Below are 26,514 nucleotides of genomic sequence, written 5' to 3' on the forward strand. Positions count from 1 at the left end.
TCTTGACCCTCTGATAGAAAAGCCTTGATAGTGTATATACCACACAAGGAGTGACACTGTGCAGTCCATATGAATGCTGCAGTGCCAACCCCAGCCAATAAGTCATATCATAAGCCAACAGTGTAGCAGCTTGAAGGATAGTTTAGCTCGGGTCTGAGTTCAGTCACCCAGAACCCATATAAAAACCATGTAAACCCTCCAGAAACCATGTTAAAAAATTCTAGGCATGGTGGCACATGCTTGTAATCCCAGAGATGAGGAGGTAGAGACAAGAAGATTCTTGGGGCACACTGGCCTAGGCCACTCAAGAGTTGCAGGCCAGTGAGAGATCTTTCCAAAAGCAAGGTGGGTGGCTCCTGAAGAGACTTCTGAGATTGACTCTGACCCCTAGACACACATGCATGCATAGAAGTGTAGCAACACACACACACACACACACACACACACACACACACACACAGAGTGTGGCTTTAATTTTAAATATCCAGCTGAGTGTGGTGGCATATGCTTTAAACCCCAGCATTTGGCAGGCAGAAGTAAGGATATCTTTGAGTTCAAAGCCAACTTGGTCTACACAGCAAGTTTCAGAGCAGCCAAGTCTACACAAAGAGAATATCTCTCAAACAAACAAAATTAAATACCCAGACACTCCACCATCTTGGAAAATATCAAGGGAATGTGTTTTTTAGGCATCTACTTCATTCAGGAAGTTTCTGGACCCTGAAGGCACTCACAGTAGTGACAAAGCATTAGCCATGAGATGCAATAATCATCCAACTGAAAAAAAACTTCACACCTTCAAGGTTGTACACCTTTCAGCTGTTCATAGAATCTTAAGAACTTCACCAAAGTAGGGCTAGGATGTAGCTTAGTGATAGAATGTTTGTTTAGTTTAGTATCCATCCCTGGGCTGAAAATAAGTAAATTTAAGCAAAGAATATATAGCACCGGTAACATTAATTCTAAGGATCCCACAAGGCAGTTACCATCCATCACCAGGATGTCTTGAAGTTCATTTAGAACCCCAATATCTCATAAGTTACATGACCAGGCATCAAGCTACACAGTAGGCAGTTAGTCCATTCTCTGCCAACAAACCTCTGTTTAATCTCCAAGATCATGTTAGATACTATGACATGGGGAAGCACAGGTTAGCCACCCCTGACTACAGAGTGAGTTCATGGCCAGCCTAAGCTACAGTGAGACCCTGTCATATAAAATAAAATAGAAGGAGAGGGAGGAAAAGAAATCAGAGAGTGATGGGGAAATGGAGGGAGAAAGGAAAGGGAGAGGAGGAGGAGGGAAGAAAGGAGAGACAGGATGGATGAATGGATGGATGAATGTATGTATGTATGTATGTATGTATGTATGTATGTATGGATATGAATCAAGCTACTTTGGAGTCTCAGCCCCATAATTAGCATATATTTAAATTACATTTGTTTATTGTCCAAACCAAACTCCTGCTCCTACTGCCTCCACCTTCTGAGTGAGTGTTGGGATGTAGATAATCCAATATATGAAGTTCTGGGTGGAGAGCCCAGGGCTTTGCACATCCAAGCAAGCACTCTAACCACCTGAGTGACATACATCCGTAGTCCATGGCTTTTTCTTTGAGACAGGGTTTCATTCTGTAGCTCAGGCTGGCCTCACATTTGCAATCCTCCTGCACCAGCGTTCCAGAATCACAAGCATGAGCTACCACGATGCCTGAAAATCTGTTGCTGACTATGATCTTACTCGTAAAGCTTTCAAAGTGTAACCAGTTTTTTTTTTAATGCTAGGAGCATGCAAGTTCTACATTTAAAAATCATCTGCCAGACTTAACTGTAGAATTCTCAAACATGAAGAAAGATTCTGTAAGCTAAGAGAGGAGGGAGGGGGCAAAAATAACAGGCAACTTTACTGGAGAGGATGTATAAAAATAGAATCCACTCATGGGTGATCAAGTGGGTAGGCTAGCCATGGCTCCTCCGGCACTTAGAAAGGCAGTCTTATCCAGCCCTGGCCTTAATCAGAAATTCTGAACTGGGAACGTCAGGCTTCAACTGAGTCTGCCTTCTGTCTAACCCAGAGGCTGCTCAGAATTCAGAAACACAAGTGCTAAGAAGTGTGTAGCAAGAAATAACACTTCCTGGGTTCTTCAACAAAGCTGAATCTAGCCTGGATGAACTGGGGTTTGAGGAATGATCTCTCTGATATGTGGGAATCTTCCTCAAAACATCCAGAAAAAGGGAGCAGGGAGATGGTTCAGTGGTTAAAGTGCTTCCTGTACAAGCATGAGGACCTGCGTGAGTTCCCGGCACCCACCTCTCAGAGCTTGTTGACCAACCAAAATAAAAATGGTGAGTTCAGTTTCAGTGAGACTGTGCCTCAGAAACTATGATGGAGAGTGACAGTGTCCTCTGGCTTTCACACACACATGCACATGTGAGTGCACCTGTACACACCCCATCACCCCCAACACATGCGCTAAAGTAAATAAATTAAACAACGTCCAGAAAGGATGGAAGACAGTATAGCTAGGGAACACAGAGGTGGGAGATGGCTGACAAGGTGGAGCTCCACAGGGAGAGAGCTGGGCTCCAGGGCATTCCTAAGCCCCTTGTATGCTCATCTGTGGTCTAGTCACACACATGATATCAATAAAACTCACCTATCTAAGCTGGGTCTGGTGATTCACACCTGTAATAAAAGAACTTCAAGAGGCTGAGGCAGGGGACTGCCACTTGCTCAAGGCCAATGAACATCTTTAACATGGATTCACCCTTATATGGTTTTGTTAATAGAGTCATTCTTCTAAAGATGTACAGACAGGCTAAACACTCACTACTTCAGTCTAAAGTGTAATCTTTTGTTTTGTTTATTTGCTTGTTCTTGTTTGTTTTTCAAGACAGGGTTTCTCTGTGCAATAGCTCTGGCTTTCCTGGAATCAAGTCAGACTCAGAAACCCACTTGCCTCTGCCTCCCAAGTGCTGGGATTAAAGGCATGCACCACCATCACCCAGATAAAGATTTATTTCATTATTTGATTGTGCGTATGTGTCCGTGTGTGGATATAGGCATGTGGAGCTGGAATGACAGATAGTGTGAGGCAGCCAATGTGGCTTCTGGGAACTCAACTTAGTTCTCTGCAAGAGCAACAGTGCTCTTTACCACTAATACTCAAGCTCCCGAGCCTTGTTTTTTCAGCTGTGACTACTCATTTTCACCTGACATCCTTACCTTCTATCTAATGAGAACAAACGTGCTACGGCTCAATAGTCCTAAGGCTAGCAGATGCAAACTCACTCTAGAAACATTGTTCAAATTCTCAAAACAACTTTCAAAACTTTCATCTATCTATTTTTACTTAATGTGTATGGGTGGTTTGCCTGCGTGTATGTCTTGTACCATGAATGTGCCTGATACCCATGGAGGTCAGAAGAGGGAGTTACATGTAGTTGTGAACTCTATATGGATGCTGGGAATCGAGCCTGGGTCTTCTAGAAGAGCATCTGATGATCTTAACAGCTAAGTCATTTCTCCAGCCTCTTGGGCTATTTTTTTTCAGTGTTGGGAGTGGAACCTGGGTAAGTGGTCTATCACTGAACCAACCCCCAGTCCCATGCATCTTCTCTTCTAAAGAGGGATCACAGCTGATCTTGGGGAAGCCCTTCCTTTTAAATGTCAAATCCAACAATGAAGACAAGAACGGTGTGATTCTTCCCCAACTATTTTAAGGCTAGACACATATGTTAAACTAAGCAAACATTTTAACGAAAGTCTAATCCATTTTCTCTATACAAGATGAAGGGAGTGGAGTAAACACTCGGGATCACATGAAAGTTCCTGGGGCCCAACATGCAAGCTCCAGTGTTATGCAAGGCCAAGAGCCCAACTCAGCCACTAGCCTGGTGTTCTGTGGGGTCACACCTGCCTCCTAACTCTGGCATGAGATGGGTGGAGAATTCTTCCAAGGACTTACTGGTGAGCAACCACATTAAGGTTCCATCTGATCGATCCTGAGCTACGCTTCCCAAAATAACTTGCTCCCTAGGAGCCAGGGAACCATGCATGACACGCAGCTCCTGGGCAGGGCATGCCCAACTGTTGCTCAATTTATTATACTTTGCTCATTCTCTTCCTGGGGGTGAATTCAAAGCTTAAAGAAAAGCACACTGATGCCCACCCCCCAGCCCCAGCCCATCCAGCAACTAGGGAAGCAGCTTGTACCACACAGACAGCAAATAGTCTTTAATTCGAGTTCACCATACTGTTACTATTTTGGGGGACCCAAATAAATGGCTGCCTACACAGAAGGATGAAAGCATTCATTTGGGAGGAAGCAGCTTTTGGAATACACCATACTGTCTGCATTGTTGCCCCAGACCTCCGTCAGGTACAGGCACAGCTTTCCTTACATATGGAGTGAATGCTTACCATATGGTAAAACACACAGGGAAGTTGGGCATTTCCAGCATCCTGCTGACTGCACACAGCAGGTAGCCAGGCTGGGATTTTTTCATTAGAAAGGTTCCCTAAGGACTAGAGAGATGGTTCAGAGACTAAGAGCACTGACTGCTTACTCTTCCTGGAGACCTGGAATTCCCAGCACTCCCAACATTTGCTCTAGTTCCAGAAGACCTTGATGCCCTGTCTTCTGCCTTTCACAGTAACCAAGTATGCACTTGGTGCACAGGCCTACATGTAGGCAAAACAGCCATACACATTAAATAGTTTGGTCTTTAATTTTAAAGAAAGCTTCCTACAAATGTTCACAAAGGTGCAGAGTAGAATCTTTGATTTTTACCTTTTCAGACAATCCCATGTTGTGGTTTAAAACAGATAGGCATCTCCACTACGTCCACAGCCATCTAGGAGGCACCAAGATAGAATGTTTTCAGCTATTCTCTGACATATGCCTTTTAACTTTTCCTCACCTTTGTATTTCACAACGAACAAACATCACTTACGCAATCACTTTGAAATATACCTTAGAGAAGTGATTTGGAGGGTCAACAAGTCACTGGGGTCTGTAGGTAAAGGTGCTTACCCCAGTCCTAATGACCTGAGTTCAGTCCTTGGAATTCAGATGGTGAGGAGAACCGACCCCTGTTGTCCTTTGACCTCCACAACACATGGGAGTGTACACATGCACAAATACAAAATAAACGCAAAACTTTTTTTTTAATTTAAGTAGTTTGGAGTGTTGGGATATAGCTCAGGGGTACAGCACTTGCCGTAAATTGCCAGGGATGGATACTAAACTAAACAAACATTCTATCACTAAGCTACATCCTAGCCCTACTTTGGTGAAGTTCTTAAGATTCTATGAACAGCTGAAAGGTGTACAACCTTGAAGGTGTGAAGTTTTTTTTCAGTTGGATGATTATTGCATCTCATGGCTAATGCTTTGTCACTACTGTGAGTGCCTTCAGGGTCCAGAAACTTCCTGAATGAAGTAGATGCCTAAAAAACACATTCCCTTGATATTTTCCAAGATGGTGGAGTGTCTGGGTATTTAATTTTGTTTGTTTGAGAGATATTCTCTTTGTGTAGACTTGGCTGCTCTGAAACTTGCTGTGTAGACCAAGTTGGCTTTGAACTCAAAGATATCCTTACTTCTGCCTGCCAAATGCTGGGGTTTAAAGCATATGCCACCACACTCAGCTGGATATTTAAAATTAAAGCCACACTCTGTGTGTGTGTGTGTGTGTGTGTGTGTGTGTGTGTGTGTGTGTTGCTACACTTCTATGCATGCATGTGTGTCTAGGGGTCAGAGTCAATCTCAGAAGTCTCTTCAGGAGCCACCCACCTTGCTTTTGGAAAGATCTCTCACTGGCCTGCAACTCTTGAGTGGCCTAGGCCAGTGTGCCCCAAGAATCTTCTTGTCTCTACCTCCTCATCTCTGGGATTACAAGCATGTGCCACCATGCCTAGAATTTTTTAACATGGTTTCTGGAGGGTTTACATGGTTTTTATATGGGTTCTGGGTGACTGAACTCAGACCCGAGCTAAACTATCCTTCAAGTTGCTACACTGTTGGCTTATGATATGGCTTCCAGATACTTATTGGCTGGGGTTGGCACTGCAGCATTCATATGGACTGCACAGTGTCATTCCTTGTGTGTATCAGGCCCTGAGCTGGTTCAAAGCCAGCACCATGAATGGAAAATAAAAGGAGTTGGAGAAAACAAAAATGAAGGTCTCTTCTCTCCCAGGCTGGCCTTAAACTCCCTGTATAGCTGAGGCTGGCCTTGAACCACTCGCAGATCCTTTTACTTCTTCTCCCAGAGCATGGTTACAGGCACATACCTCCCAACTTCGTTTAATGAAGTGTGAAGATGGAATCCAGGGCTTCACGTACAACTAGAAAATGTTGTATCAACTGAGCTTTAACTCTAACCCCCAAATTATATGAAATTTGTTAGCCCAGGTTCACAATTTTTTTCTCTTCCCTGTTTATGTGAAATTATGCAAATTCATCTTTATTGTACTAATCTTCCATATTCCCAAACTACTGAGAATCCAGGAAACTTAGTTTTCTGAATGTGCCTTTTCTTTTTTCTTATCTTTCTGAGAGTCTTATGTAGCCCAACCTGGCCTTGGGCTTGATATGTAGCAGAGGATGACCTCGAGCTCCTGATCCTACAGGCATGTACCACCAGGCCAGATGAACTTCATCTCTTACTAAGGTGCTAATTAAAGATTTTTTTTCATATTCATGTGAAAACCCCTATATTTCAACACCACATGCTACAACCTGAAGGACGAAGGTACACCCTGTCCTGGCTTTGGTACTGAGGAAGATAAATCCTTTGGAATCCTGCAGATCCAGTTACCAGATGCCAGTGCCAGCAATAGAGGCCACTGTCACACACCAGGCATCTCTGACATGGCTGGCATGGTTTTTCCTGCTTCCTGACCAAGTCCTTAAAGGGTTCAAACAGTGACACAACACCTGTGTCTTGTTAGGGAATTAAGGGGAAATGCCTCCCTCAGCATGATTTTAGAACATAGTAAATATATTTATCCCCACTTTATCCATAAATTTTCAAGCATCCAAACTCAGAAACAAATTCCTGTAATTCCAAGAAAAGTCTTAAACTATTAGAAAAACAAAGCAAGATATCTGACTTTGCCATTGATTCAGATATTTAAAGATTTGTGTGTGTGTGTGTGTGTGTGTGTGCACACTCGCGTGCGCGCGCAGTTGCCTAAGAAGGCCAGAAGATGGCATCTGATCCCCTGCAGCTGGAGTTACAGATAATTGAAAGTCACCCAAAAATGGGTATTCAGAATTGAACTCAGGTTCTCAGGAGGGGCAGCAATGTGCCCTTAGCCACCGAATCTCTCCAGCTTCCTGGTTCATGCATTTAAATAACATTTAACTTTTAGCTCTTCAAATTTACAAGTAAGCATTCTTACTAATAATAAATTGTATTTAGTATGAGAATAAATGCTTATGAAACTAGCACATAATATGAATAAAAGGTAATAAAGACACAGAGTTGAGCTGGCCTCCAGCAGGAGAGATGCTTGGCCATCAAGAGCACTGGCTGCTCCTGTAGAGAACCCAGGTTCAGTTCCCAGCATCCACAGGACAGTTCCTAATGGTCTGTAACTCCAGTTACAGGAGATACAACTCCCTATTTTGGCCTCCATGGGTACCAGGCACCCACATAGTGCACAGGCATGCATGTAGGCAAAACATCCATACATTAAAAAGATAGTAATCTTTAAAAGTAAAATAAAATACTGGTTATCCAAAAAGGTAGGTCTCAGGAACCCTTTTTTAAAAAAATGATTAAAATATCATGTCAAGAGCATCAGAGATTAGAATTTGGGTCTTGGGGTATGGGGTACAGATGGAGCACAGAGGAAGCGCAGCAGGGAGAACAGGACCCTGGGGAGGAGGGAGGACTTCCAAACCAGGAGAAGCAGCAGGACCCAGTGGCACACACCTGTCATCCCATCTACTTGGGAAGCTGAGACAGGAAAATCATGACTTTATGGCCAGCCTAAGGTACAGAGTGAGCTCCAGGACAGCCTGGACAATTTATTGAGACCTGTGTTAAAACATGAAGTAAAAAGGGGGCTGGGGGTGTAGCTCAGTGGGTAAAGCTCTTGATTCAATTTCTAGACTGGAAAAAAGACAGAGTAAAGCAAAATGAAAAGTAAAGACTGGGAAAGTCCTCAGTGCTTTCCTACAGAGTGCTTGTAACCATAACTATCCCTTTTCCTTTTAAAAATTGAACAGCCCCTACTTGTGAAACTTGGCTCTTCCCCATGAGAGGGAGGGTGGATTTTATTCTCTGTTTCTGAACAGTTTTGAAAATTTTCATAACAAGAAGTCAAATAAATAAAAGCAAAATTTACTTAAACATAATGTGATTCCCTGCACTATCATTTTCCAACACTTCAGGCTGAATCTCCAGGGAGCTCTGACCTCGGAATATGTTCCTGCAGACAGACAGACCGACAGACATCTGTGGGAGGACAGCTTTAACCTTAACTCTTGGCTTTGAACACACCATACATATGTTGCTTCCCTGAAAAAGGCAACTCCATTTGGGGTTTTGTGATCTTGATCAAGGACCTTGAAGACATCAGACAATAGTCGCAGTCTTTCATTGAGATAAAAGCCAGTCATGGAGGAACCAGTCTCTAACCCTGGCCCTTGAGAGACTGAGATGGGAGAATTTTTAGTTCAAAATTAGTCTGGGTGTATAGCAAGAGGCTGTTACAAAAGGAGGATGAGGACTGAAGACAACTCAATTGGCATAGTGCTCACCTGCCTCTCTCTCTCTCTCTCTCTCTCTCTCTCTCTCTCTCTCTCTCTCTGTGTGTGTGTGTGTGTGTGTGTGTGTGAAACTAAGAATTTCATGTTTTAATTTTTTTCTATAACATATATTTATTTTGTGTTATGGTGGGGGGAGGGTATGGCTGTACACATACCACAATTCAACAGTCAGGAGTCAGACCTCTCTTTCCACTATTTGGGTTCCCAGGATTAAACTCAAATGCAAGGATCTTTATCCTCTGAGCCATCTTGCTGGCCCTGAACTTCATATGGTTTTACCTGATGCATGTGCATGCTCAAATACTTAGGCCCCTGGCTTCTGCTTGTTCAGAAACTAAGTCAAACACACAAACAGTTACCCCCATACATGAGCTGTGTGGGGGATGTCCTTGAAAACTGTGAGAGAGGCTGGTTGCCTTTTCCTGGGGTCCCTTCCTCCTATAGTAGCATTTCTGTTGGATGAAGCAACCACTAGAACTCTGCTTGAAGAAAGCCTTAGTGTGACAGTGTACTCCAGAGCTTAAAATGAAGAATTTCCATTCTCATCAGGTGTTCCTAGTTAGTAAGGTTTGAAATTAAAAACTCACAGATGCACAGGCATTCCTACAGAGGTACGAGGTTTCAGATGAAAAACCAGATGTACTGAATTCTAGACTTTTTTGACTGGGTGTCATGTAACTCAGGTTGGCCTTGAACTCTCTATGCAGCTGAGGACGACTTTGGATTTTTGATTCTCCTGCCTTCACCGGCTAAGTGCTGGGATTATAGGGGCCATCACAGAGGGTTTGTACAGTGTTGGAGCTTCATGCACTGGGGCAGGCATTATACCAGCTGTACTATGGCCCCAGCTAAAATTCTACACTTTTGCTCTGGGGTGTTGGTTATAGATCTGAACAGACAGCACCAAAAACAGAACTAGTTGAATTTCTTTTTTTCATTTTTATTTATTTGTATGGGTATCCTGCATGCATATCTAGTGCCTAGTGCCCACAGAGATCAGAAAAGAGGTTCAAGATTCCTGAAACTGGAGTTACAGATGAATGTAACCTGCCATGTGGGTGCTGGGAACCAAACCTGGGTGTTTTATAAGGTCAGGGCTCTTAACCTACACGTCATCTCTTTAGATACCCCCCCTTTTTAAAACCTACCCTTATTGTTAAGAAGCTTGAACCTGAAATCTAATTTTACCACGTATAGCCCCAAAATATGCAAAAAAATAATTGGCAACTCCATTCTTTCACAAAATTTCAGTTGCAAGATAAAATGCATCTTTTTCACTCAGACAAAATTCTATGTGCATTTTCTAGCTACCATTTTTCCATCTTCAGTAGCCACTCAGCAGGCAACTCAACATCTCTGAGTAAAAACTGAAGATGACACATTTGCATCATGTCTTGCACGATTTTTGTGAAATCGAGCAATGATATTCATATGGTTAAAATGATGTCTGTAAATTCTCAAAATAGTTGTGCCTCTGCTTCATACAGTGAAGAGTTTAGGGTAACAGTAATGATGTGCCAAAATTCCTTCCAACACACACCTTTTAAAACAGCACTGACAAAAAAAGAAAAGAAAATCCATGCATTAAAATATCACTTTGACTGTCTGCTTGGGTTTTGCTTTTAATTTGGGGATTAGTGTTATATTGGAAGAAAAGAAAAGGTCCTTCTCCAAAAATCTAACATACATGGCCAAAATATTCAAAAGAGTCATCAATCACCTCAAATTGCACAAAACTGAAATAGTAGAATAGAAGAATCAGTGTGTGTGTGTGTGTGTGTGTGTGTGTGTGTGTGTGTGTGTGTGTGTGTGTGTGTGTGTGTGTTGTATCTGTGAATATATGCTGTGTACCACAAGTGGAAGTCAGAGAACAACTTTACAGAGTGAAGTTCTCTTTTTTCATCTATGTGGATTCTGGTGATCAAACTCAGGTCATCAGGCTTGTGCTTTTATCCACTGAGTCACCTTACCAGTCTCATTTTATAGTTTCAAAAGCACTACAGAACAAGGTTAATTGGAATCCAAAGAGTTATAAAACTAAAAACAAACAAAAAAAAACAAAGCAGGAGCAGGGAGGGCTAGAAACACCTCACAACCACCTGTAACTTCAGCTTCAAGGGATCAAATGCCTCCTGGCATCAAAGAAAAATTGTATATTGTATACATATCCCACCCACATATACATATAACTTTTTAAAAACTACTACAATTTTGCTAGAAATAAATTTTTTAATTAAAGAGCTAATTATATTCACTGTTTTCAGAAAGATGATTCATAATCTGTTCATTCAATAAATACCAGCACGCTCTCTCTGCAAGCCCAGTAAGAGGACTGTCTGTGCAGAGGAGATGCTTAGGAGCCCTGGTCAGGAGACAGGTATCAAGACACTCCTAGCCGGGCGTTGGTGGCACATGCCTTTAAACCCAGCATTTGGGAGGCGGAGGCAGGTGGATCTCTGTGAGTTCGAGGCCAGCCTGGTCTACAGAGCGAGTTCCAGGACAGCCTCCAAAACAATACAGAGAAACCCTGCCTCAAAAAAACCAAAAAAGGAGAAGACACTCCTATCCTGGCAGGATGGCCTCCCTGAGTAGAGATGCTGGGATGGGAGATGAGGGAATATGACTCTTAGAAGTGAAGGGGGGAGGAGGGATGTATACAAGATAAAGGAGCAGGTGAAATATAATGAGGGGCAACCAAAGTGGGGGGTTGGGGTGGGGAGGACTTTAAAAACTGTGGGGAGTTCTGGGGACATAACTCTGTGGTAGAGGCCTTTCCTGGAATGCATGAGGCCTTAGGTTCAGTTCCCAATACTGTCAAAAGAAAGAGGAGGGGGACAGAGTGAGGAGGCAGAGAGAAGGAGAGGGGAGGAGGAGGTGGTGGTGGCAGCAGTCATGGACACCTCAACTAGGCTCATGGCTTTCCAAGATCATTTTTGCCAGAGCCATGGGGAAAGCTGGTGACAAGCCAGAGCACAGGGAAAGAAGTGCACACGAAGCCATCACCTTTTGCTAGGGCAGGAACACGGAGGACTTAGAAATGGAACAAGAAGAAGGGGTAGGTCTAGAGGACGTCAGGAGGTGACACCATGGGAACCGGGAACTGATGGACCACACATGTAGGAGACAGAATGGGATCTTGATACAATAATCAGTGATTGTGGGAAGAGAATGACAGAGCGACATCCACATTGTGTCCATTCATCATCTCCTCACCACCAGGGTTGAGGTGCCCATCCCTGCCACTTTCCAGTTTAGAACACTGGGGGAAGAGTGTATGTTTATGCCTGGGTGAGTCTGTGCTCAGATGTAAGTTTGTGTGGAACACAACAAAAAACTGTTCTAAAACTTTCCTGGGACTCCTATGGAAGGACCACATCTAGGGTTGGCAAGAGGGCTCAGTCAGTAAAGAGCTTGCTGCTTAAACATGAGGATCTGAGTATGGTGGTGCACACACCTTTAATCCCAGCACTCAGGAGGCAGAGGTAGGCGGATCTCTGTGAGTTTGAGACCAGTCTGGTCTAGCCTCCAAAGCCACAGAAACCCCCCCCCAAAAAAAAGGTCAGTTGCACAGTTGCAGAGACATGTATCTGTAAAACCAATGCTGGAGAGGCCAAGACAGGAGGTCCTCTGGTGCAAGCCAGGCAATCTAGCTGAATCAGGAGCTCTGGGTCTGATGAAAGAGCACAGCATCTAATGTCTGCCTTGCCCCCCCCCCTCCAGTGCACCTGTACACACTGAACACACAGGAGACCACATTCCTACACTTAAGAGTCCCCTTCCTTTGAAATCGGCAGAGCAAAGCATTTAAGCTTACCTCCCCACCATTTGCTTTCTCTTCCTTCGGGAAGAACTAGTCCCGTTCCCAGGGAAACGGAGGCAGAGTTCTGACTGTCCTCCAACGGATTCCATACCAACTCCTCTGCACGGCTCCCCACCCACTCCAGCCTGCGCCTTTTCCATGGGTGTCTCCTAGCTGCAGCAACCAACTGCAGGGCTTTTTGACAGCTCTCTGACACTGCGTTAATTAAGGTTCCCAGTTAAGACTTCTCTTCCCCCTCCCACGTGCATAGAAAATCGTATTTTGGTCTCATGTTTCCTACTTGGTGAATCTGCCTGAAAGGACGGGGCATATCCTATTCCCAATGACAAAAGACAAAAACAGTGATTTAGGGGCATCTTAGAATCTCTCAGGCAAACTAAGCATGTATTTGTAACAAGTGTTTCCTTGGGTAGGATATGTGGGCTTCCTAAATCTCACATAAGAGTCTGTCCTCATCGAGTCTGTCCTCATCTCTTCCTCAGCTTACTACTCCCCAAAGCTTTCTCCAGCCCTGTATGGTTATCTAAAGCTCCAGTCTCTCCTCCCTAGACATGGGGACTAGCCACTTTGGACACAGCCATTCATGTCCTTTGCAGAACGATGATACGTTCTCATCTAGCTTCTCATCTAGACAGTCTTCTGGCTGATAAAGAGATGCTCCTCATTAGACACGGTTATTGTCAGTACCTCTGTCTCCAGTCTTAGGTGCAGGGACACTCAGTTGGAAGATCACATCTGCTCAGTTGGATTGGTCCAATAGCCTACCATGGTTCAGGTGGTTATGTGGTCCTCATCTCTTTCTAGTGGATGCCTCCCTGGATATTGCATCCATTACCTGTTTGTTCTAACGGTCATCACTCTTGCTGTGGCTCCATAGCACGTTTCCACCTCAGATCCTCCCCACCTGAATCAACCCTCAAACAGTAAACGTCCAAAAGCAAGGCTCTTCCTAGCTCACACCTCAGAAGCTCTGTTGTCTGGAGATGAAGCCTACATCTGACTGGCTTCGAGGCCCACTGCCATCCACTTGACCACACTTTCTCTCTCCAACCTTTTCTCTATATTTGTCTTGGCATCTTCAGTTTTGGTGAAGTTGTCTGCCTTCACACTTCCTCACACAATAAGCTCCAGAACATAGAGCTAGACTTCGATCATAATGTTGGTGAGGAACCTTGTTTACTTCACCTCTCTGCATGCTTGCCTCTGAAATTGTCCCCCATTCATCAAAGAAGGGGCAAAAGAACAGGCTCCCATAAAGCACCAGAGAGAAGCTGCCTTGCTGGTGCTAAAGGGCTGGATAGAAATCAGAGACATTCCAGCGATTACCCCTCCTTATCTCCCTGAAACCCTGCAACGGGGTTTCACACAATTTCTCTACTCAAGAAGGCTGTTTCTCTCCGCTCAGCTAGTAATCACTTCAGTGCAAGACCAGCTCAATGTCTCCCCATTTGTAAACTCTCTCACTATTCTCCACCCACAATGACTCCTTATTCCACCTCCCAGAAGTTTGAAGCTTTTGATGAGCATCCAGCATATGATATTAAACAATTCTCATGCTCTAAATATTCACACATGCAAATCCTTTTTGTTTATTTGTTTGCTTTTAAAGACAGGGTTTCTCTATGTTGCTTTGTAAATCGGGTTGGCCTCGAACTCACAGAGATCCACCTGCCTCTGCCACCACTGTCCGGTCTTCATACATGCAAATCTATCTTTAAAAGAACACCAGGGAAGGAGGCATGTGAAGCAGGCACAGAAAGGGGGAAGAGTTTCTGGATGGGATGATAGAAAAGATTGGGCAATTAATAGTACATGTGAATGTACATAATATCTGTGAACTGTGCCCTTAAAATGGTTAAGGTTGGGGACCAGTGAGATGGTTCGGTGGGTGAAAGTGCTTGTCTCCAAGCCTGATAACCAGATATGGATCCTTATAATCTATATCTTCTAACATCAATGGCATGCGTAGTCACAGCATTCATGCACCAATACACACACAAATAAATGCTAACATTTAAAAAATAGCTAAAGTGGTATGTTTTAAATAAATGCTAAAATAAAGTGGTATATTTTACATTATGTATATTTTGTTCTGGGTTTGTGTGCCTATGAATGTATACATATGTGTGTGGGGGGGTGTGATACTGGGAATGGAATCTAAAGCTTTGTTCATAGTAAGCAAGTGTTCAACCACTGAGTTACACGCCCAGCTCATGTTGTATGTATTTTACTACTGTCAAAAATAGTACATCCCATTCACCAAGGATTGAATCTTATACTTCAGTCTCCCTCCCAAGTCCAAGGATAGTGCTGATGACTGTTGGACCAATTGGTCAAATTAGCATGTATTGCCTTATAAGGCTGACAGTAGTATTTAATACATATGGTCCACTTTACAGGATATAAAAAGCCCCTTGGAAACACTTGACCGAGGCACAATCTGATAACATATGAAAGAATTTTATCTTTGTTTCATAAATGAACAAACTGAGGCTTGAAAGATGCATGAACTCAACTGCAGTTCAGCAGAAAGAACCAAGCAGAGCTTGAAACATCAGGGTTGGAGAAATTCCACAAGTTTGCTCATTTGTCCAATTGGTTCCTTTACTCCTGAACAACCTCACACAAGAGTTCATGTCACAGCTGGAGGTGTAGCTCAGTGGTAGAGCACTTGCCTAGTAAGTATGAAGCCATAGGTTCAATTCGTAATATTGAGGGCCTGGATTTCATGCCCTTAAATGTCCTTAGCCCACACAGAACACAGAAGGGGCAGTCCAAAAGATCCTGACCTCTCAGTCTAATCCCCACCCTGTAGCCAGCTGCTCCCACACACCTATCATTCCAGGCTGCCTGATCCAACATGGTCACATGTTACTGGGGTGGCCAGGCTGACAGGAGACAGCTCCATGGAGAATGGGGCCATCTAAACTGGAAAGAGTGCCGGTTAGAAAAGTCGTAATCATGGAATCAGACACCTATTAAGGACGGAAGAACCCTTTAGGTATGGATACAGTTAAATCTTCTTTAAAGACCTGCTCTCACCTCCCATGAGGTTAGAGAGCAATCTTGTACTTTCAGGGACAGTGCACATTCAGGGTTACTGCTGTGACAGGTTTCCATCCTCCTAGGTTTGCCTGGAGGTTAAGGCTGAGCATACAGCCTGATCCAGAGGAAGCCTGTTTCTAGACTCCCACGTGTGTGGGAGAACATCAGTGTTAAAGGTTTTGACAAGCCCTGGAGGCAGCCTAACTTACCTGGAAATGAAAATCCCTAAACTGTCCTGTAAGACAAAGTTTCTCTCCAACTCTGGGTATAAGCTGATACTTTCTGCTGCCACTCCTGTTTCCTGTTTTGGTTTTTAAAGACAGAATCTCATACATTCCAGGTTGGCCTCAAATCCAGTATGCAGCTGAAGATGATCTTGAACTTCTGATCCTCTCGTCTCTACCTCCCATGTGCTGGGGTTATAGACATACACCACCACAGCCTGTTTATGTGGCACTGGGGATTGAACCTAGGACTCACTGGATGCTTGACAAACACTACCAATTGAGCCACATTCCCAGCCTTCTTTACTATCTTGAATGTTCCATCTAACACTACAGGAGCTGTTTTCCTCTCCTTGAGTTGTAGTTGAACTTAAAACACAATCTTCCTTACAGACCTTGTAGAGTCTACCCCATGGACCCAATACCCCTCACAGATAAGGTGGGCAGGCCAGCACACATCCTTAATTCAACAACTCTTGAGTGACCTTTTAAAAAAGCACTCTACTGTTCCTGAGGCCTTCTGCAGCAACACATTCCACATCGGTGAGTGGGGGGAGGCAGGGATTACCACAGTCCCAAGCCTCTGAACTGTGGGTATAATTAGGCACCACATCCATTAGCGTGCAACCAATGTCATCTAGAGGCACCAGCATCTGTTGACAGATCACATACCCGGCATATCACTGAAATGGCAAGTGTAGCAACGGTGGCCCACAATAGAAACAATGGCATCTTGTCCACTCCTGGTTCCAACAGTGGCTCATAGGACAAATATAGAGGCCACTGCTCTGGCCGCACTGAGCTCATGGTTCCACACAGTTTCACTGACTGCAGTAGGTTCTCTACCAAAAGTGGAAAAGTCTGTGTGCACATCCGTTCAGGTCTGTGTTCTGAACAAGTCAGGGCTTTGCTTTCCCTAGCATTTCCAACACCTAAGCTATCTTTTTTTTTTTCTTTTCTTTTTTGCCAATGTATTCCAGGCTAGCCTCCAACTTGCAGCAATCCTCCTGGCTCAGTGTCTTGTGTGCTGGGATTATGGGCATGTGATACCACATTCAGCTCAATATATTTTAAGGGTGGAAATGATTGTTTTATACCTTTTGTAATTTTTTGAAGTGGGTCAGGTAATATTTTAGCTTTTGAATAATATACTTCAAGTGCTATAACAATTGTAATAACAGTTTTAGGAATCCTAAAACTAAAACCAAAAAATTGGACAATACCACTTATACAAAAATATCATAAATACATTTTAAAAAATTAAATATGTCAAAAGCATAAGGATATGGCCTCAGAAACTGGCAATGTCTCTACCTGATTTGCACTGCATTTTCCTAGAATTAACGGAAACTTCTGGAATCAGACGCCAGCTTTCAGAAATGATGGGTAGTCTCCTTGTTCCATCCCTAAGCTGTGTTATTTATTGTTCCTCATAAGAAATGACCAATCTTCAAAACAAAAACATAGAAGCTAAGTTCTTTTTTTAAGCCATGAAAAATCTAATCAAGCTTGTTGAGAAAATTAAAAAAGAAAATGAGATGTTTATTGCTAGAATTAAAGCCATTTTTCAACTTCTTACCAAGTGATCACGCACCAACACATCCAGATGGCACAAGCATAAACCTCAAGGCCATGAGCCTCCCTCTTGGGAAATCCTTTAAAAGCCCTTGAACTAGACTCAATTTCTAAATGTATGGGTCTCCATCCCTTGTTTCCAAGAAAGGGAGTGATGACAGACACCTCAGGAAATGAGGTGGGGGTGGGAAGGTAGCATCGTTGGGGCTTTAAAGCAATACTGTGAACACATTGTTACTGGGAATTTAAGAGAGAGTAGACAAGAAAAGAGAAATACTGACGTTAAAGTCGTGCTTGGTTATTTGATAACTACCCAGGCATGAGGCCTTTTTCCATCTTGCTCACACTACTGGGAGAGACTGCACAGAGATTTCCAATACTCAACACCCACTGTGCACACACTGTCACACTAAGTATCTACTTGAAAATAGGCTCTTAGGAGGGAAATTCACCTTCCTCATGCCCAGAAGAAAAAAAAAAAGAGTTGGCATGAGGCATTGGCTTTGGCTTGGGAAACTGACTTTTGTCACAATACTGGGTTAGTCTGTTGTCTTGCCTAACCATCCATGCTCTGTGCCTAGCTAAATCGATGTGTAACTTAGCCTCCTGGTGAGTGTTCCCTATTTATTTTAGCAAGAAGATCAAGAAGAAACCCTGAAGTACTGGAATGTTCCATTAGACCCCAGGGAGCACCAGCCAGGATGGAGAGGGAGTTTTTAGGAGCTGACTGCTTCCTTCATCCCTGTGTGCTTACATCAATGAACTATAAATAGAGTGTGAAATGGTTATTACTTCGAGGGTGAATGTCTAGGGTGCTACAGTATCCCTCTCTAAGGAGCCACACATGTTTAATAATAAGTGGTCTTCAACCACTCTTTGGGCCAGTCCTATGGAACTTTGGGAAAAGCGGGTTTTCATTTTGTGTCTTAGAGGGGAGACAGGCTTGGGGCAAATGATGACAGCAGGGCATGTCACAGAACAACTTTAGGCCAAGGTCATAGAGTAGAGCAGACCTGAGAATCTCAGATTCTAGTGTAACGAAGTCTTTTGAACATCACTTGTTTTCTGACTTATGTTAACTTACACACACACACACACACACACACACACACACACACACACACACACACCAGGTGTCCTGCCTGTCCCTGGATGTGCTGTCCTTTCTGATGGGGCAGGGCAGGGTGGGGGGCTGGGAGAATCACAGCACCTCCACCAGGGGGCCTCTTCTAGCGGCCACAGCCGGCGACAACCCCACCCCATGGGACCGGGACATAGACACGGGACCCTGCTGACCTTCCTCTGCTGTTTCTCCCAGGCCGGGTCGAGGAGCAGGTCTCGGTCCCACTCCTCTTCCTGGATCATGTACTCATCTTCGTCGTAGACGTAGTTGTACTGCACTCCGGGCTCTATCTGGTTCATGGCGCTGGGCGGCTGGGAAGCGAGAGCGGCGCGAGAGATGGACAGACAGACGGAAGATGGATGGCTGAATGGATGGATGGGTGATGGAGAGGCGGCGGGCTGTGGTGACCTTCGCGCAGTTCCTGGGGCGGCACTCTTGGGCGCAGAGTCTCCGGCAAAGCACCAGCACGCCGGCAGGCAGCGCCTAGCGGATTAATAGCCCACTGAGAGTCACGTGCAAGAGACCCCGCCCACACAAGGCCCCGCCCACTCCCCTCTTCCAGCACGTGCGGTTGGCTGGCAAGATAGCCCCGCTCCGGGTCCCGCCGCGTTGACTCCGCCCGCCCCTGTTCCCTGTTGGGCTCCCAGACATGACCAAGAGGCACCTCGGACAGCGACCTGGAGTGCCAGAGGGAAGAGAACTGGGGAGATGCCACCTGTGGACCTCGTCCTACACCTATGGGTTCCAGAGACCCGCTGCAAAGTCATGTTTTCCGTGTCTACACCAGTTAGCTGAAAAATCTCCCTCCCCCTTCCTCCTCTTCCATTCCCATTCCCCTTCCCCTCCTCTCTCTCTCTCTCTCTCTCTCTCTCTCTCTCTCTCTCTCTCTCTCTCTCTCTCTCTCTCTCTCTCTCTCTCTCTCTCTCTCTCTCTCTCTCTCTCTCTCCTCTTTCTCTATGTGTGCGTCTCTCTGTACACATCTCTCCCCCTCCCCTCCATTACTTCTGCCCACTCCGCCCTTTCTTCTCCCTCAGTTTGTCTCGCTCCCTTCTGCTCTTTCCCTCCTCTGATTTAGTTCTTTCTGCCTCTCCTCCACTCCCTGTTCCCCCTCTTCCTGTTCCTCCAGAGCTCCCCCTTCTTTTCTCCTTTCTCTATCCATCTTTCCCTTTGCTAACCTTCAGTCCTCTCTCCCCCATTTTCATCCTTTCTTCCCTCTTTTAAAAGCTCCTGAATACCCTGTTTCTTGCCTTCTCACCCTCACCTACAGAACTCAAAGCAAAACAAACAAAAACAAAAAACCTTGAACCAACTATATCAAAATATCAGGAACCATGCCAAAGCAAGAAATGTCCAGCACGCACCTGACAGCCATAAATTAAGAGAACCGACAATGACTGACTGGCGGCCAGTTTCTCCTTACATTTCCGTTTCTCCCTGCTGTGCTGCCCTCTCATCTACAAGTCCTGCTTAGCTGTTTCCCGTGAATTATGCCACCAAGGAAGCAAAGCCAAGAGCCATGGGACAGGAAGGCTGAAATTTCAAGTCAATCATGTATTAACCACCTGCTATAAGCTGAATACAGCTTGGTGCCCAGTAATACAGGCCATCTGAGAGGGTAGGTGTCTCTAGTCAAGTTTGTATCCCAATTTAGTAAGCACTGCCAGCAGATGCTACAGGACTGTTAGTGACTCAAGGCTATGATTTGCTGCCATGTTATAAGGGGAAGTGTATTTGCCTGGAATTGCCAAGTTCTTTAGAAGTAGGATGTCTACCTTTTTTTGCAGAGAAACTTAAGCAATCAGCAAATGCATTGCATTAGTGTTTTAAAAACCACTCTCACCCCCAAGTAAGCTTGGATTTTGCCTGTTGTTTGTTGCTTTCCTCAGTAATGTCATCACATGTGGCACAGGCTGGTCTCGAACTGGCTGTGTAGCCAAGAATGGCGTTGAACTCCTGAATACTGATATCACTGACATGTACCACCACATCTGGTATATGTGATGCTGGGGATCAAACCTAGGGTTTTGTATGTGCTAACCAAGTGCTCTACAAAATTGAGCTATCTCTCCAGCCCCGACTTTTACATTTTAAGGTTTGTTTTAGTTTAAAACCAACTCTCTGAACAAGTTTCTCAAGATGCTACAGTGCTTGCCTTTGAAAATCAGCCATAGACTTCAGATTCCAGATCAAGAGAAATACACAGCACAAAACTTGAAAAAGCTGACACCTGGAAGAAAAAACGCTGGGAAGCAGAGGCAATGCTCAAGGCAAGGAACTACAGTGATCACCAAAAAGCAGGACATAAACAACAATGCATGAAAGTGGAGATCGTCTAAGCTTCCTGCCTGGGGAAAGTTTTCAAGAGAACACAGACACAGCTCAGTGGTTTCCCTAAAGGAGGAGGGCTGGGGAGTGCAGAAGATTACTATAATTACAGAGAGGGAGTTGGGGAGACAGAAAATCCTGGGGATTTACAGAGTTCCCTAGAGTTCAATCGGTGGCCACATGGGAGGAAAGTACCTGCAGCCAAGGCAAGAAGTTCCAAGAAAGGGCCAGAGGGAATGAGTACTGGAGAGCACAAAAAGCCTATGATAACAGTGCCTGCTTTACTTACCCAGAGTGGAAAATCTCACATCACAGAGCATCAGAGAACTCAGAAGTGGGAATAAATTGGTTCTTGATTAAATGTACTGGCCTGCCTGAAAAACCTGAAAAAAAAGTAAAGAATGAAATGGTTTCTAGGGATTTAACCATATCCCCAAGCAAAACACAAAAAATATGTATAGTTTTTTTTCAAGAAATGGTTTCTCTGTGTAGCCCTGGTTGTCTTGGAATTTGCTCTGCAGACCAGGCTGGCCTCCAGCTCACAGAGATCCACCTGCCTCTGCCTCCCAGGTGCTAGGATTAAAGATGTGTGCCACCACCACTCAGCTAAAAGCATCTCTGGCATTTACAAACAATTGGGATTCACCAAGGTGAGGTGGGACTGGTAATCAGAGGCCAGTAGACACTCTCCTAGCAAGCCCAAGGTTCAGTCTCCAGGACCATAAAAACTAATTTAAAAAGAATCCACTTGTGTTACAGACTGAATGCAACCAGAAAACTGAAGAAGATGGAATGTTTTCCAAGTTGTTCCATAAGGCATCCAATGGCAGCATAAGAATACTCCAGATGTGAAGAACACTTATGTGTTGGTGGTGGAAAGGTAAAACTTCAGCCATGATGGAAATCAGTATAGATTTCTCAGAAAAATGAAAAACAGACCTACCATATGACCCAACTATCCCATTCCTAGGTGTACATTTGAAAAACTCCATGTCAACACATCACAGAGATATTTGCACATCAGAAAGGCATATTGCATGCTTTCTCTCATTTGTGGATCCCAGGTTGCACATAAATCCATAAAACCATGTGTACATATCGGAGATGAAAGAGAGAGTGAAACTGCCTAGGGGAATGAAGGGGACAAATGAGAGGGGGAACAAGGCAAAGGGGAGACTAGGGAATTATGGGGTGAATAAGCTCAAAGTACAACATATACTTGCATGAAAATGCCCTTCTACAACCCAGCACTGAATATAATGCACATACATGTCCCTATGTAGTTCAAAACTAATGCACATATATGCCCTTGTATAACTTGGTATTATATATAGTAACCCCCAAGATTCTTCAGGAAAATCAGTTGCAAAACATTTTAATACAGCTTTTGTAAATTGGATCCATGATCATCAAATGGACTTGTTCCATAAAAGTATGAGTTTAATATCTTACAAATCAATACTTTTCGCCGGGCAGTGGTGGCACACGCCTTTAATCCCAGCACTCGGGAGGCAGAGGCAGGCGGATCTCTGTGAGTTCGAGGCTGGGCTGGTCCGACAGCCTCCAAAACAATACAGAGAAACCCTGTCTCATAAAAACCAAAAACAAACAAACAAAAAAACCAATACTTGTCTACAGCCATACCACCCTTAATGTACTGATCTCATGTGATCTCAAAAACTAAGCAGGCTTGGGCCTAGTTAGTACTTGTATGGGGGACTGCTTGGGAGTACCGGTGCTGTAGGCTTGAAAAAACCAACAAATTTAATCTGCTATACAGGCTAACCAAGAAAAAGCATATGACCATCCCTATAGATAGAAAAAACGAAGAAAAGAAAAACCACATTTGATAGAACTCAGTGTTACTATAGACACAACTCCTAGGAAACAAAGAAGAAAGTTTCTACTTTCTGAGCACAACAAAGAGACTCTTACCAAGAACAACAACAAAAAAACCCTTAACAATCACCTTCCTACCTGTTGCCAGCTTCTAATCAGCCTTATACTGGAACTGGAGACTCTAGACAACCAGGCAGAAGAAAAAGCAGTCATATCTATAGTGGAAAGGAACAATAAAACTGTGATACTGTTGTCTTTTGTGTAAAAGAGCTAGTGGACTCTTCAAAGAATCTACTGGAACTAACTAAGATGGTTTCTCAGAGGTAGAGGATGATGCAAACAAGGTCACTATACAAAAATCAGTTGTATTACTTTTCTAGTTCAGACGACTTCACCAGCAAGACCCACCAAACAATTAAAAAAAAATAAAACCAAAAAACCTATAATCTTATACAATTTCTTCCAGAAAACAGCTTTCCAACTCATTTTGGAGACCAGCATCACCTTTGTGCCTAAGAACAGTCTCAAGAAAGGAGGTTGGTAGACCAAATTCCCTCATCAACAGACATAAGAAATTCACAAAGAGATGTGAGAAAACTGAACCCAGGAATGTGTGAAAAGAATTTTAAATCTTGCAAATTGTATTTCCAGCAGAAGACTTGTATCCAACATATATCTGGTAAAGTGTGTGGCACACACTAGTGATCAAGGACTTAGGAGGCAGAGGATTGGCTGTAAGTCTAAAGTCAATCTATCCACCAGATGAGGTCTGGGACAGCCAGAGCTACATGCAGAGTAGAAAAAAAAATGTAAGAAATTCTCTAAATGCAACAGTAGAGAAACAATAGGTCTGAAAAGACAGCGCTCTAACATTCTAACAGGGGCTCAGTGGCAGCAGTCATCAAATGCAAATCCTCACACACTGTGGTGGTAGCTAAAAATGACACAACAGGGTTATGAAATGGCTCAACACATTGAAGCACTTGCCACCCAAGCTTGATGACCCAAGTTCAAGTCTATAAAAAACACAGGAAAAGCAAGATACAGTAGTGTCCACCTGTAGTCCCAGCAGTCCTACAGTGAGATGGAGACAGAATCAGCTGGAAGTTCAGCATCTCAGCAGAAACAAGAGAGACCCTTCGCTCAAAACAGCGGGAGAAGAGAACTCCTGAAAATGTGTCTTATCTCTTCATGTGTGCACACACAAATAAATAAATAAATGTAATAAAAGGTTTTAAAGAAAACGTTTGGGGATGGCAGATATGTTCATCATTTTGTTATACTGATGGTTTCACGGGTACATATGTATCTCAAAATTTAACAGATCGTACATTTTAGATATGCAGAGTTCATTTTGCACCGATTATATCTCAACAAAGCTGTTGAAAAACTCTCTGTCTCTCTGTTACTCTAACAATTAGGATGGGCTCAGCACCCACAGATGATGATTCTTTCAGTATGCCTTAAAATCTCAATGCTTAACATTCTGTCTGTGGTTAAAGCTTCTAGAGCCTTCTCTAATATGACTCCAGATGATGTCACTCACCTCCACACTCCAAAAGCATGATATATGTAATCAGAGCTTTTAGAGAAAAAGCCTGGGCTCCAGCCTGCCACCCCAAAACCAGGATTGGGCCAAAGGAATTGGATCTCCTGGAGCTGGAGTTACAGGCAGTTGTAAACCACCTGCAGTGGGTGCTGGAACAGAACTTAGGGAGTTCTAGAAGAGCAGCAAGTGCTCTGAACTGTCAAGTCATCCCTCCAGTCTCAGGACACAGTGTCTGTTTGTTTTTAACCAATAAGCACATTTGATACATACTGAACACTAATTTTGTGCCGTGTGCTCCTGAAAATGTTTTGGATGCTAACTAATTTAATTTTAATCTCACAACAACCTTATATTTGCAGTAAGATAATCACCTCCAGTTACACAGGAGAGAAATCAGAGATTAAGCGATTTACCCACCATTGTCTCAACTAGTAGTTGGTGGGATATTTAATCTTGGTTATCAACTTGACCAGATGCCTAGACAATCTGGAAAGCCCACTTCTGCTATGTGTACAGATTAGCATGTGGCCCCAAAGTGAGTGGAGAGGCTGAATCATCCAATAGGCTGGGGCCAGAATGGAAGGGGAAAGGACAAGACTGGAGGAGTCTGTGCGTGTGCACTTTGATCCTTGAGCTAGTGTGGGTTTTGCATTGTTTTCTTTTTTGGTTTTTGAGATTGTCACGTGTGGGTGTCAGACTCTGGGTTCTCCAACCTTGGAATATGGATGGACTCATGTCAGTGGCTCTCTAGGGGACATCCAGAACTTAGGCTCTGACTAGGACTGCACCACTGGTCTGAGTTCCTTCAGATGAGCTGCTGCTTTCCCCTGCCCACAATCCTGCAAGCAGCCATTCAGTCTCTGGCCGTATGGAGCTCTCTCACAGGGGTAGATATTTTATTGACTCTTTCTCTGGAGAATCCTAATTGATATAGTTGGTAAACCTAGAACTTGACCCTAGAACTTGACCCGAAGGCTGTTGTTAGTCGCTGCTAAGGAGCCAGATGGCCTACTTAGGTCAACTTGGGATTCAGGCATTCGACTTAGGTAAACTATGAGGATTCAGGCATTCGACTGGCCTGCCCTTGTCACCTGACAGAATGCACACAGGCAGTACCCTAGTCAGCCCAGGGTTCCATGGAGTCTGCACGTAGGTGCAAAGGACCCCTTAAAAAAAAAGACCTCACGCACTTAACCGTCTTTTTGTCCACTCATCTCTTTTTGCTCGCTTCTCTTTCCCCCGCTGCAAATCTTTCCACTCTCTCTTTCCTGCTGTTCCCCTGGGGCAGACCGGGCTTTTCCTGTCTCCCTCTCCTCTCCTGTCCTCTCTCTGTGTCTCTTTACTCTTTTCTCTTCCCTTACCCCTTCCATCTCTGTTCCTAATTGACCAACACCTATCCCCCCCTTCGCTCCCTTTCCCAATAAACTCCATGTGGGTTTGCTGAGCTTTGTGGTCCATATCTCATCACCTGAAGCAGCAGCAAAACAACAACAATATCTCCAAGCCATTTTTATTTAGGTCAACTGCCAAGACAACACCTACGGTGGTGAGAAAAAAATCCCATGATTGGGTTGGCAAAATGGCTCAGAGGCAAAGGCTCCTATTGCCAAGCCTGATGACCTATGTTTGATACCCAGGATCCACATGGTAAAAGGAGAACCAACTTTTGCAGATTGTCTTTTGACCTTAACGTATGTGAGTATACACAGAGAGAAAAGAAATAAATAAACATTTAATTAATTTTTAAAAATTCCATGATTGAAGAATTGTAATGTCTCCTTACTCCTCTGAAATACCCCTTGATGTGTGCACAAATCCTAATGTCAGCCTCAAGTGTTTCCAGTAGCCTTCCTTTTTCCACTCTTGTCTCTCCTGGGTCTTCCCAGCCCCCTTTCTCAATTTTCTTTGCATTGCCTTTTGCAGTTCTCCTTCCTAAGAAAAACTTTAGCTTTAGGAGCCACTGACTTTATAAGGAATGATAACTCATGTTGTAACTGACTTATTCTTTTCTTCCTTTGGATGCACATATTTAGGACATGTTGATACATACAGCTTTCAGATGCAGGGAAATTGAGGAATTTGAGAGTAGTTGAAGGTTATCTATACATACGTTTCTCTCTTCTAGCTGTGATGCAATAATGTAAGAGGCTTCATCAAGGTCCTGCTGTCTTGACTCCCTCTGCCCCCATGAAGGACTGTACCTTGAACTGTGTGCTCCCTTAAAACAAA

General features: G+C 43.9%; 1 protein-coding gene and 1 pseudogene across 1 annotated transcript in view; one reads left to right on the forward strand and one right to left on the reverse strand.

Annotated features, from left to right (window-relative positions):
* Actn2 (actinin alpha 2) overlaps positions 1-19,049 on the reverse strand; it is a 66,790-nt gene extending 47,741 nt beyond the window's left edge. The window contains exon 1 of the mRNA XM_040755600.1: positions 18,746-19,049. Coding sequence (XP_040611534.1) covers positions 18,746-18,871 — 126 coding nt within the window. The 5' untranslated portion in view covers positions 18,872-19,049. The remainder of the gene's footprint in view (positions 1-18,745) is intronic.
* A 3,478-nt stretch (positions 19,050-22,527) lies between these two features.
* Positions 22,528-22,644, forward strand: LOC121143799 (annotated as a pseudogene).
* The last annotated feature ends 3,870 nt before the right edge of the window (positions 22,645-26,514 follow it).

This window comes from Mesocricetus auratus, unplaced genomic scaffold (genome assembly GCF_017639785.1).
Source record: "Mesocricetus auratus isolate SY011 unplaced genomic scaffold, BCM_Maur_2.0 Super-Scaffold_100013, whole genome shotgun sequence".
Classification (NCBI taxonomy): domain Eukaryota; kingdom Metazoa; phylum Chordata; class Mammalia; order Rodentia; family Cricetidae; genus Mesocricetus; species Mesocricetus auratus.